The sequence below is a fragment of the Eptatretus burgeri genome, chromosome 16, assembly GCF_056783735.1.
Source record: "Eptatretus burgeri isolate ZD-2024b chromosome 16, Ebu_testis_v1, whole genome shotgun sequence".
NCBI classification, from domain to species: domain Eukaryota; kingdom Metazoa; phylum Chordata; class Myxini; order Myxiniformes; family Myxinidae; genus Eptatretus; species Eptatretus burgeri.
This window is the reverse complement of record NC_140976.1, coordinates 15,654,687-15,667,474: the sequence shown is the minus strand read 5'-3', so window position 1 is coordinate 15,667,474 and position 12,788 is coordinate 15,654,687. Positions and strand designations below refer to the sequence as shown.

Here is a 12,788-nt window from a genome sequence, read left to right as displayed (position 1 = left end):
AACAGCGTCTGCAATGTAAAACCCTCTTCTGTACATGCTGACTACCTCAGAAGGTGAATTTGACACAAAAAATGTAACGATAAACATTGTATATAAAGAAATTCGATAAATCACATTGAGAACGCTGGATATATTGACGTCCTAACGAACCCTCACTTTCGAAACTTCGCGCAGAGTGCGGGTTTCACCAGTAATAAAAATAAAAATATAAAAATAAAATAAAAATAATATAAATATAAATATAAATAAAAATATAAATAAAAATAAATATAAAAATAATTAAATATAAAAATAATAATGATTAAAAAAATAAAAATAAAACCATCTTGATCAACTGAAGTTAAGGATACGCTGCTCTCCGAAAGTTGTACACCTGCTGCCCTCTGTCGTTTCGCTCCTCCACGAGCCAGGTAATTTATGTATCGAAATAATGTTCGTTTGTTAATTACCAGAGTCCTTCGGATTTCGGTAATTATGATGGTCAGTTGTGTGTGTCGTTCTGTGTGTCGTTCTGTGTGTCTGTCTGTCTGTCTGTCTGTTTGTGTGTTTGTTTACCCTGTAGCAGCAACTCCGTTTCAGCGATCATGACCAAACTGGGTACAGACGTCGGCCATGGTCCAACTTAGACTCTTGTCCTTTTTGGTGAATCTGGGTCAAAGGTCAAGGTCAAGGTCACCGAAAAACCGAAATTCTTATTTTCGCAATAACGTCCGCTAAAATGGTCGTATCGACTTCAAACCAAATCCAAAATGTGCATCTTCCAATTCTGCATCCAACCATATGTCTCATTGGGGGTGTCACACCAACACCCTTCTGAGTGGTCGGGGGTCGAATGTCAGGGGGGTCGGGTCAAAACTTACAAATTGCGATAAAAACGTCATTTCGATCCCGATTGACTTCCAATTTGGCATGTGGTATCTTGGTATGAGTGTCCAATTATATGCCAAAAATGATGAAATTTGGTTCAGCCACTTCCGGTTACCATGGCAACAAAGTTCAAGTGTTGTAAATTCGTTGTTATTGGTTTCATTCCAGGGAGGTTTGATCTCACGCATGCAGAACTTGTCGCTATTTGAAGTCACAAGGTCAAGGCAAATCTAGTGACCTTGAAAGATCAAACTCCAGGTTTTTGTTTTTTTCAGAGATCATGGACATATGACAAAGTTGTTTCAGCAATTCCTTGCTCAACGAGCAATTTCATTTGTTTGTTTGTTTGTTTGTTTGTTTGTATATATATATATATATATATATATATATATATATTTTTTTTTTTTTTTGAGAAAGAAAGATTTGCTTGAGAACAAGGAAGAGAGCATAGAAAACTGCTGGACTACATCGAAAAATGAACGGATGGAGACAGCGGCTCCCTCTCCCAGGTGAGAAAATCAAGCTAACTGGCTTTCCAATTCCACAATACACAACGATCAAACCCATTCCACTTGCTCTCAAGTTGAAGTTGTTGAACTTGATTCAGGATTGTTCGGTTTTTCCGGCTGTCCTTCCTTTTGCGAACGGCACTCGTGGTTCCAGCACTTTTCCATGTTGGATTCAAACTGCTTAGTCTATGGTAGTGCTCTCAACATGCATTAGGGAGACTGTTCCAAAGTGTGATTGCTCTCTGGCTAAAGGTGTTGTTCCTTATCTCTTTTAGTCTTTTCTGCATTTACTCTTGAGGAGTTTGACTTGGTCTCCTCACGTACAGTTGCATGGCGGTCTGCTGAAGAAATGCTCCTCTAGTGTATTATCAAAATTGCCTGAAGACCAGTAGTCTATTAACTCTTTTTGTCCTGTACTTTCTCTGTTCGTTGCGGTTGTTCTTAATTGTGTACTCACTAATTGTATACCGGGCGGTGTAGAGGCTGAACAACAATGCATACCGTACGGGATTAATTTGATATTTTCTTTCGGCCTGCTGTTCGATCAAACGTCGGAGTCACATGTTTACAAAGCTGCTGCGCGGTGTAAATCTTATCCGAGAAATGAAATCAAAAGTGTCACATGATTTATTATTTTTTTTTTTTTTACAATTGGGGAAAAAAAAATCAACGAGCGTCATATCCGGAGATCGTGAGGAAACTACTAGGTCTGCGCATGCGCGGGTTCGGATTTCCCGCGCGGCTCGTGCTCGCTCGCTCGCGGACGCACAAAAGGCTCTTCCTCTCTTGTTTCGCGCGCGCGCGGCCATGACTGATAAGGAAGGTGCGAAGCGCCGTGGCCGCCGGCAGCTCTCGGATTCGACCCGCGGTTTGATCCCGACCGGGTGTTTCGTGTTGTATATACATATATATTTATATATTTATTTTTTTCCCCTCCCCTCCAAACAAAATGGAAGGGGTGTCGGTGGGGAGGGCGGGGGGAGGTTTTACCGACGTTGGGCCCAAAATCCTCATGGCCGACGGCGCCGCAACGTGTGATGCGATGGCGACTTCGATTTCTCTTTAAATATGTCATTTGTGTGACCTTTTTATTCATCTTTTACCTCAGCTATCCCTTGACTTGATGTGAATGTTTACAATTCCTCCGCGACGTTGTGTTTGACCAATGGCAGACTCTCTTTTTTATTATTTATTTAATCCCACCCTGAGGGTTCCAGGTTGGAGTTGGGTTCCAGGAGTCTTTTTTAATTATTTATTTATTTAATCTCACCCTGAGGGTTCCAGGTTGGAGTTGGGTTCCAGGACTCCTTTTTTTTTTTTTTTTTTCTTTTCTTTATTTAATCTCACCCTGAGGGTTCCAGGTTGGAGTTGGGTACCTGGACTTTTTTTTTTTTTTTAATTCTTATTTATTTATTTAATCACCCTGGGGGTTCCAGGACTCTCTTTTTTTTTTTTAATCTCACCCTGAGGGTTCCAGGTTGGAGTTGGGTTCCAGGACTCTTTTATTATTTATTTATTTAATCCCACCTTGAGGGTTCCAGGTTCGAGTTGGGTTCCAGGACTCTTTTTTTTTATCTCACCCTGAGGGCTCCAGGTTGGAGTTGGGTTCCAGGACTCTTTTTTTTTTATTAATTTATTTATTTAATCCCACCTTGAGGGTTCTAGGTTGGAGTTGGGTTCCAGGAATCTCTTTTTATTATTTATTTATTTAATCCCACCCTGAGGGTTCCAGGTTGGAGTTGGGTTCCAGGACTCTTTTTTTTATTAATTTATTTATTTAATCCCACCCTGAGGGTTCCAGGTTGGAGTTGGGTTACAGGCCATCGAAAGGTTTTAATTGCCCTTTTCCCTCGGTTGATGCTGCCTTTCAGCAGCTCTGGACGATGCGGTAGAAGAGCGTGTCATCAATGAAGAGTACAAGATATGGAAGAAGAACACGCCGTTCCTCTACGACCTGGTCATGACCCACGCGTTAGAATGGCCTAGTTTGACCGTACAGTGGCTTCCGGACGTGAGCAGGTGATCTTTTTGCTTTTTATTTTGTGTTTTATTTTAAATGAGGGTAAGGTGTGCAAAAATGTTTGTCATTCTCCGAGAGCGGCAGGAAGTGTCATGTTGGGGTATCTAAATTACAGTAGATCTAGGCTCTGGTCTCAAGAACGTCAGGGATTCCTCGCTTCCAGTTTGCTGTTAAACATCAAGAGTGACTGTCTCTAAAGAGGTAACCGTACGTGTTTATGGTTTATAATATTTTTACTTCCGGCAGGGTGGGTGAAGGATAGGCCGGTGGAGTGACACTTGGCTCTCTCTCTCTCTCTCTCTATCGAGTGCAGCCTGTGGCTGCTGGTTGCATCATTGGTTGGGACGCGGCAATGCCACTGATGCAGTGTCCCCCTCGCCAGTACACTGGTCCTCATTTGCCGACCTCGGAAGGATGACAGGCTGAGTCAACCTCCTGGTGTATATTAATTCAGCGGCCAACGGGGCTTGAACTCAGGACCCGAGGATACCAAGCCACCACCCTCACCACTAAGCCAACACAAGGCTTGACACTTGGCTAAACGGGACAGAAACTTGGTGGAGTGCATACCTCCACCAGGCTGAGCTGAACAGTTTACATTTTATATCCCACTGAGAGGTCTGATCTGAATCCGGACGTTAACCAAAATCGAATCGGCTTGTTATTGTAACACACCCAACTTGTCCGCCAAGCTTTGTCCGAATCCGTCTGTAACTTTTCTTTGAGATGTGCTGATTACAGACAGGGGTGAAAACATAACCTCTGTCCACCTTCAGTGGCAGCATAATGAACAGCCCTGGTAGAATGTGCTTGGAAATGCACCGCACGCCCACTGGTTCAGCTGCCCTGCACGGCAAGGACCGAAGCCTTACTGAGCAGCGACGATTACTTCGTGTTGCTGTCTTCTACTCTTTTGTTATTAATTATACCTGTTCTTTAATGGGGGTTCATAGGATGGCCTGAAGGTGCGCACACTAGCCTCCAAGCCGTCTAGACTGGGTTTGAATCTCTACTCGGCTGTAAACTAATCCCTGTGTTTCACAGGTGGGGTGATTCATCAATGCATGTGCCGTCCCTCGGACGGACGTTGACCTGGGTGTCCCATCTACCGACAATCGTTGGTGAGCGTTAAACATCCCACGGTGTCCTTCGCGAAAAAGTTGGCGACCTATCACTGGCACCCTGCAGAAATTACTGATTATGGCCCAAACTACTTTGTCGAACATCAGGCCTGACCAGCCAGTTTGTGAAAGACTTTGGCAACAATTTCCCCCAGTCAACCCCACAAGAAGATTGGAATAATCCATTCATCCATCAGGACCGTACTCTATGCAGAGCGTTGGTGCTGCCTGAGCAGTCTCCTTGGCTATTGGGCACAATCCTGGATGGGTCGCCACTCCGACGCAGGATGCCAGCAAGCAGGTACTCATTTTGCCGAGCTCGGAAGGATGAGAGGCAGTCAACCCCACCTGGTATTAATTCAACAGTCGAGTGGGATTTGAACTCTGGTTCCTTGGATCCCAAGCACACCACCCGAACCATTAATCCAACACCAGTCACATGGGAATAATTGTAGCTGTTAAAACAGACGAAGAAGACCGTCAATCGGATATTTTAAACTGATCATCGATGAGGGATTTCCTCCTGTTCCCGGCTGTAAATAAATCTGATTAATTGTTTGGTCAAATAACTGAAATCTCATGCTGGCAGACCAGCTTGGCAATTCGTGGTGGAAAGATTGCTGGTGAGGTGTCATGGCACCGGTAAGCCCTTTGGGTGGTCAGGTGTACGTGCAACAAGGAATTTTGGAGGAATTAAGATTGCAAATTCCTGATTGACATCTGTGAACTCTTGTGAAATGTCTTGGATATTGATTATAATTATTTCATGTGAACAAGTGGGTTTGATCACAGAGGAGAAAAAAAAATTGATTCAGCACCTTCAGGATGTTGCTTGTCTATCCACCACGGGCTCAACGGATTGATGTATTGTGGGAAGTTTTTGCTCCACTTCCTGACCAAGACCATCGAGGATGTCCCTGTGATTTAACAATTTTGCCGCATGAAAGTGCCGAGCCAACCCTGTCAACCTTGCATTGGGGAAACCCATATGGACCTACTTGATTGTGATCCATTGCCTGACGAGCGATTTTTGTCCCTGTCGCTGTTTGCAGGCCCGAAGGTAAAAATTACACCGTGCATCGACTCATTCTTGGAACGCATACGTCCGACGAACAAAACCATCTCGTCATCGCCAGTGTGCAGCTCCCGAGCGACGATGCGCAGTTCGATGCTTCGCACTACGACAGTGAGAAGGGCGGTGAGTCACTGCACTCGAGGCTCGTTCGTTAGTTACCACAACGTGTTTAGAGTATCTGTGTATAACCTTAAAGGGTCAGTATTGGTCGAATTACAATTGTCAGGCTACAGCTTGTGTGATATTCTCCATCGGACAGAGTTTGGAGGGTTTGGCTCCGTCGGCACCAAAATTGAAGTAGAGATCAAGATAAACCACGAGGGCGAAGTCAACCGAGCGCGGTACATGCCACAAAACCCGTATATAATTGCTACCAAGACGCCTACAAGCGAGGTCCTCGTGTTCGACTACACCAAGCACCCATCAACACCCGGTAAGACGGCCTTCACCCCTTCGATTTGTAAGCGCTGCTCTCTTCGCTTCATGTACTTGTGAAAGCAATCGAGATTGAACCGGACGTGCGGGAGGGTCAACTACTTGTGTACCTGCTGGCAAAGCACCTGGAATTTGAAGACGGGTGAGAGTGAGATACATGCTGAGCCGAACTGTGCACTTGCAGACCCAAATGGAGAATGCAATCCCGACCTCCGGTTGCGTGGACATCAGAAGGAAGGCTACGGGTTGTCCTGGAACCCCAACCAGAGTGGACATCTGCTGAGTGCATCGGATGATCACGTGTGTTGCTTTTCATGATGTCTTGTGACTGAGAAAGTGTCTTACAATGTGAAAAACTCAGAGGAGCTTGTGTGTCAGCTTTACCTATCGGTGGTATTTTTATTCTTGAGATGTGTATTGTTTATTTGTTTAACCCTTTGAACCCTATCGGCCGTTTTTTCGGCCGCTATTCAAACCTCCTTATACCCGACTGGCCCGGTTTTTCTCTCGGGAACCCAGGATGGGAGAGCCAAATGTCCAAGGAGCTCAGGGTTCAAAGGGTTTACTTTTTGTTTATTTATTTATTTTAATGTTTTGATTCATTTTCTTACCTTGTCTCCAAGCTCTGGGAAGAGTTTGTGCATTTACTTACACACAAAATGTAACAGACGCTATACCAGATCATGACGGGCCTGCCTTTTGGATTACCTATCCACGCTAAAGCCGGGGACAGATTTTGCATCGAAAACAAATTTGAAGCTTCACAAACGCAAACTATGAAGGGTACTAGGTAGAGTGCATACATCCGTCACACAATGCCTGATCCACTACAACAATATCGGGCCCAATACATTTTTAAAACAATGTTTTTGGCCCCATCTCTCGATGGTGAAGAATCGCTTTTAAAAATAAAAAAAAAATTCGTATCCGGATAAACTCGTCCCAGTGTTTCACAGGTTGGGTGATTAATCACCCCACCTGAACGAATTGCTTTGCCCTTGTCACACCCACAACCTATCCACCAGGTTTTGTCTGAATCTATCCATTACTTTTTGAGATATCCTACACACAAACAGAGAGACAGGAGTGAAAACATAACCTCCTTTCACCTTCGGTGGTGGAGGTAATAAATATCTTGAGCCAACTAAGACCAGTTTCACAATCATCGGTGTAAACTTGGGTGGCCAGCCCAGCTGAAAACCTGTCCCGACACTTTCAATCATTTGAAATGGAGACAAGGTCCTCCCCTAATTTACAAACTCAGGCTATCATGTGTGTCTCATGAAAGCAGCTGTGGCCAATTGATCCCACAAACTGACCACAACCGATTTGCGAGTGGGAATGTACATGTACGATTCTTTGTTGGTTTCAATCACGTAAGCCTGCCTTTGACTGCAGAGGACGCTCAACTGCACTACCGGGAATAGTTTAACGTGCTTGAGTACCTTGTCCTCTTCTGAACTTGAGAGGAATCCTTGATACACTTATTGTCGGTTTGTAGGAATAATTGGGCCACAGCTGTCCCTGGTTGAGAAACGTGCTGGGCATTGAGCTTCCAGCTGAGGTCGCATGCACGTGATCATGAGGCACGCATTCGGACGATAACGCCAACAAGGCCCACCAATTGTTTGTTCGTGTTATCACAGCTTTTCTTCCCCGTGACCGTTCTCTGATGCTGCTTGCAGACCGTATGCCTGTGGGACATTGGGATGGCGCCACGAGAAGGCAAGATCGTGGATGCTAAAACCATCTTCACGGGACACACGGCAGTTGTCGAGGACGTCAGTTGGCATCTGTTGCACGAATCTTTGTTTGGTTCTGTTGCTGACGATCAGAAGCTGATGATGTAAGCATCTGGACTTTGCTTCATTATTTCACAGCTTTCAGTGCGATCCCATTTTCCTGGAGGTCAGGAAGTTGTTGCTCGGTTTAGAGTAGAGGTATTGATCGCAACGTAGCCTTGCCTCTGTATCCCACCCACAGATTTGTTGTAGACCCTTGAACGAATTTGTTGAGAGTTTTGTGTAAGATTAGTAACAAAGGGAAATATGAGGGTGAGAAATGGTGATGACATGAGAAGTACGTGTCGGATCTTTGTGAAGGGCTTGAGGATGTAGTTCTGCAGTTTGATGCAGCGTGGTGTGCTTGATGCTTGGATATGTGGAACCAACACTTGAGCTGCCGTCGATACCTGTGGATCCAACCCTTGTGGCTTGTGCATTTATCTCGTAGGTTGAGATTAACTTTTGCAGAGGTAGTCGTCCAGCTACTGCATAATAGACCATTTGGATAGCTCCCTCATCGCTTTGTTCCCTCCAATGCATTGCCTTTTTTGCGTTCTGCAGCTGGGACACTCGCTCCAACAACATCTCGAAGCCGAGCCACTCTGTGGATGCTCACACAGCCGAAGTCAACTGTCTTTCCTTCAATCCCTACAGCGAGTTCATCTTGGCTACAGGTTCTGCTGACCAGGTGGGTTTCAACCTGGCGGCTACTATTACTACTCCTACTCTGTGGAGATTAAACTATATTGGTCGATTTATCAGGGATAATGTGCACCACACTAACATTGTGCTTCCCAATTTTACGTGGAACGGAAACCACGCTGAGGTAACCACCTCGATCGCCAATCATGCTGTCACTGCTTATCTGAATATCTTGTAGCTTGTCCACCCATACCAACGTGAATTGGTTGTTCTTGGCCATCCAATTTCCACCCCCACCCCACGCCAATCATTCCTGTGCTGCATGCAGACGGTCGCTCTCTGGGATCTGAGAAACCTGAAACTGAAGCTGCATTCCTTTGAGTCTCACCGGGATGAAATATTCCAGGTAATCCATTTAGCAGCGGTACAACACCCGCGTACAGAACACCACTATACGTAGATTGTATGGGTTGTGAATATGGAGCAAGTGCAGTTGAGATTCAAGCACCAACGGTATGTTGGGACACTGAGGGGTGGAGATCAAATGTGAGGGGTGAAATCGTTTTTTCCCGTTTGGGAAAATTTGAGCCAAAAATGTGACCCCTCCCTCTCCCCCCTCATCCCTCTGCCCCATCATCCCTCCCATCTTATCCCCCTCTCCAATATTAGCCCCCTCCCCCTTTCCAATGGCATCACATCACTCACAAAACAGTGGTAAAAATGGGCAACTTGATTGGAAACTAAGACAAAAGGACTTGAGTGCGCTGGTTTTTGTTGGTGCAGGACTTTTGACTGTCCGCTTCCTGTGAGGACGTAAAAGCGTGATTGGTCATCTTTCTATGTTAGCTTGATATTGAGTTGAAAAGTAAGCTGTGACCATAGATCTTTTTCTGTATGCAGCACAAGGCTGTGGGGAAGCATCGTTAGCTGATACCATGCCCTCTGTAGTTGAGTCGGAATTTGTTCTGTGATGGCGATCATGTGACCATAAGTGTGTTAGATACATACATGTTGATTGCAAACCTGTCGTCGTCATGTTTCCACTTTGTGAGTGAGTGCACAACTCATTCCTACGAAACCAGTTTTGTATTATTTGAAATGAAGTCGTCGCCCATAAGTGACGCCCAAAGACCAATTCTTCTGTTGCTGATTTGTCTCGAAATTGAATGCAATTTTTCATTGGAATTGAACATCACTTTTGTTTGATTTAAAGTGCCCGTTCCATTTGTGTAAAAACATTGCAGAGAGATAATTAGCCTCACCCAACGGGGAAGGCTTACCAAAAGGGATGGACCATTGTATGACGTCTGCTCCGTCACGAGGGACAGGTTAATGTAATGGATCGCTTGTGTTGCGCAGGTCTCCCTTTTTAAAATGTTTTGACAGGTTCTGTCTGCATCGTTCATGCTCTGGGTTTGAAATTGTAATTGTTCAATGCAAATATGATTATTTTTTGTTGTCGTTTTCAACCTGAATTGCTCAGTGTGTTGTTGTCTGTGATAACAGGTTCAGTGGTCTCCACACAACGAAACCATTCTCGCATCAAGTGGTACTGATCGCAGGCTGAACGTGTGGGATCTAAGGTATGTTTGCTTCATTGAAACGAAATATTGAACCGTGAGAAGAGGCATTTTATAACACTGGTTAAAGCAAGCTTTCCTGTTTACTTATAATTTGTGAGGGGGGAGCGGGTCAGAGGGATGGTCAAATTGTACAATTCCTCACTCTGCACAACACCAATACGCACAGTCTTGGCATTCATTTTTGTGGAATTGGAGGCCATTTACATAATGAAAATGATTGGGGGTAGTGGGAGGGGTTGAATCTGCAAAAGAGGAGTGGGTGGATGGGATTTAAATGTGAGGGAAGAGTCCATACGTGTGAGTATAATCCTCAAGGTGGGGATTGAATTCTATCATTTCATAATACTTCTGGTGATGGCTCCTTGATTGTTGAAAAACAAATAAATTTGAGATGGCAAAGCAGCCAATCAGCAACGTTTGTGGGCTTGTGCTGTGGTTGACATTGGAATCATTTAAATATCCTTTGTGACAATTGTGGAAAGAGCTGTAGCTTGAATTTTCCATTGTCGAAAGTGAACCTAAACTCGAGGTGAGAATCCCAAGGTGTGCGAGGGAATCGAAATGTGCAAGTTAGACATGACATTACGTTGCAGCTTTATTTTTTATTTTTTTTTCATGCTCTGCTGGTGTCCTTCTGCTACCCTGACTTATTAACCTTGCCCGTTTGCAGCAAAATAGGGGAGGAACAGTCGGCCGAGGATATGGAGGATGGACCACCTGAGCTCTTGGTGAGGTTACAGGATTTGGATAAAATTGGTGACTGTGGTTGAGAGGTTGCCTGAGAGGGGAAACAAGGATGCAGGGTAAATAGAGTCGCTGTACCTGTTGGCAGTTTGTACATGGAGGTCACACGGCCAAGATTTCGGACTTTTCCTGGAACCCCAATGAACCCTGGGTGATATGCTCGGTTTCCGAAGATAACATCATGCAAGTGTGGCAGATGGTAAGGTGGCAGTGCTGTCCTCCCCCCACAAGTTTGTTTAAATATTTGCTATGAGCTTTTGAAAATCTATCCCCCTTGTTTACATGCATGTGCAGGCTGAAAACATCTACAACGACGAAGACACAGAAGCGGGCACAGCTGAAGTCGAAGCAAAGGCCTGAGCAGGAAGAGTGGATTTCTTTTTATTCAACTGTATAAATAAGCCAAACATTGGTTTTCTTCCTTCTCTTTTTTCCACAACAACTGTGTTAGCTTGGTAGCATTTTGGAATTTAACTTTTGTAAACCTTCTCCCAGCAGCCAAGGATCTCTGTTTGCGGTGTTGTTTGTTCACTTTATGCTGTAAATGTTTGTCTTGATGCTCTGCAAATCAAACCAGCTAAGTGTTGTTGGTGCTTCCAGCCAAGTAAAGTAAAACTTATACAATTGCCCTGATGGTGTGTAATCTTTGCTCTCTCGCCGTTGATCTTGACATTATCTTTACCCGTCTTGGCCGCACTGAAGGACGATATGTCAGATGGTTAAAATGAATGATGCTGTTGCAACTTTAAAATAAAAATTATACCCTAAAAGAGTGGGGGGAGAGGGGTCAGGAGACAAAAGTGAGCTAACCATTCAAGTCTGGGGTTTGACATGGCTTTTAAGTAAAATCTCTTGATTCTCACTACCTAAGTAGGCAAGGCAAACTACGACCAAAGCATTAACACCACTCATTGACAGCACTGCACCGGCTCTTCTCCAGGAGGACCATCTGTGTGCGCTGCGACGTTTGGTTCGGTCGATTGCCTGATGTCGAGCGTGGCCGTGGCGACCTCTGCTGCCGGTTGCTGTGGCATTGTCAAATCCCGCTGAAGCTGCTTGTTCAGCTCGTTGCGTTCATTCTGGAGTGCACGACACAGTTTCTCCAGCCGTTGGATCTTCTGCTGCAGGGCGGCTTTTTCACCTTCATGCTTTGTTTTCTGCCAAGAGAACAAACATGCAGTGTTGAGATTTCTCATGTGACTCATTTCACTAAATGCCATCTGGTTTATTTAGTGAATTAGCTCAATGATGAGATCATTACATGGTGGACAAAAGCACTTTCTTCATCAAAGCACCACATGGGCCAAGATTAAAAAAAAAAATTTAAAAGGCATGCTCCAAAAAATGTTTAATGATTATATACTTGGGTGAGATTTTAAGTTGGTTTTTTTTTATAATTTTTTTTAGGTCAAGGAATTCAATGTTTATATCAAATTTTTTAATAATCAATCTCCAAGTAAAATGGGATGTGCTGCTGCTTTGCTTGCCATTCAGCATTTGAAAGAATAGAACATGGACAATCCCCATAGGTTGGCATCCAAGGGGGGGAGGAAATCGCCCCCTTCGGAAATGGTGCGATGAGAAAGGCAGCACCATTGTTGACGTCGCTCATACACAGAGAACCTTGATGTCACAGCACTTACCCCAAGCTCAGTGCCGGGTTGTCAATTCTGACTTTTTCTCGAGTTTCCATAGTAACATAACCGAGCTGTTTATCGAACATTTAAAATGTATATCAGTAACAAAATAACTATTCAATTACCCAGCTCAATCATTTGGTTAAGATGGGTGAAACTCCTTCCGTATATATTTTTTACGGCCCATACGGAGGTTTCCGTATGTTCGTCATCAGATAAATATGTCGCGATTATCGGGAAGAGGTTTTTTCCGATATGCTGATTCGGTTCTTTACCCATTTCATCCCGATGGGGTGCAGTGTTAACGCATGGTGACCACGATTATGTGAATTACTCCAATGGTACTTTTTATTATGAGCCGTTTTTGTAGA

General features: G+C 44.3%; 2 protein-coding genes across 7 annotated transcripts in view; one reads left to right on the top strand and one right to left on the bottom strand.

Annotated features, from left to right (window-relative positions):
* The first annotated feature begins 2,043 nt into the window (after nucleotides 1-2,043).
* On the top strand, nucleotides 2,044-11,413 carry LOC147010594 (histone-binding protein RBBP4). Of its 4 annotated transcripts, none has more exons than XM_085859866.1 (12): nucleotides 2,044-2,199; nucleotides 3,251-3,395; nucleotides 5,570-5,715; nucleotides 5,852-6,025; nucleotides 6,212-6,327; nucleotides 7,713-7,873; nucleotides 8,373-8,499; nucleotides 8,782-8,859; nucleotides 9,960-10,036; nucleotides 10,707-10,764; nucleotides 10,869-10,979; nucleotides 11,075-11,413. In XM_085859866.1, exons 1-12 carry the CDS (start codon nucleotides 2,184-2,186, stop codon nucleotides 11,138-11,140), a joined length of 1,275 nt encoding a protein of 424 aa, XP_085715992.1. In that variant the 5' UTR covers nucleotides 2,044-2,183; the 3' UTR covers nucleotides 11,141-11,413. The 4 variants fall into 4 exon arrangements, with proteins under 4 accessions (XP_085715992.1, XP_085715991.1, XP_085715989.1 ...); XM_085859865.1 differs by having other exon boundaries at nucleotides 2,046-2,199; nucleotides 3,248-3,395; XM_085859863.1 differs by having other exon boundaries at nucleotides 2,078-2,244; nucleotides 3,248-3,395.
* Nucleotides 11,124-12,788, bottom strand: part of LOC147010593 (alpha-taxilin-like) — a 22,097-nt gene continuing 20,432 nt past the window's right edge. For all 3 annotated transcript variants that reach the window (XM_085859867.1, XM_085859868.1, XM_085859870.1), the window contains exon 11: nucleotides 11,124-11,937. In XM_085859867.1, coding sequence (XP_085715993.1) covers nucleotides 11,689-11,937 — 249 coding nt within the window. In that variant the 3' untranslated portion in view covers nucleotides 11,124-11,688. The remainder of the gene's footprint in view (nucleotides 11,938-12,788) is intronic.

Excerpts from the sequence above, each read along its gene's own strand:
- LOC147010594 (XM_085859863.1), top strand. The coding sequence starts at position 2,184 with ATGACTGATAAGGAAGGTGCGAAGCGCCGTGGCCGCCGGCAGCTCTCG. Across the intron at positions 6,026-6,211 it reads CAAGCACCCATCAACACCCG|ACCCAAATGGAGAATGCAAT; the intron begins GTAAGACGGCCT and ends GTGCACTTGCAG. Across the intron at positions 8,500-8,781 it reads CTACAGGTTCTGCTGACCAG|ACGGTCGCTCTCTGGGATCT; the intron begins GTGGGTTTCAAC and ends TGCTGCATGCAG.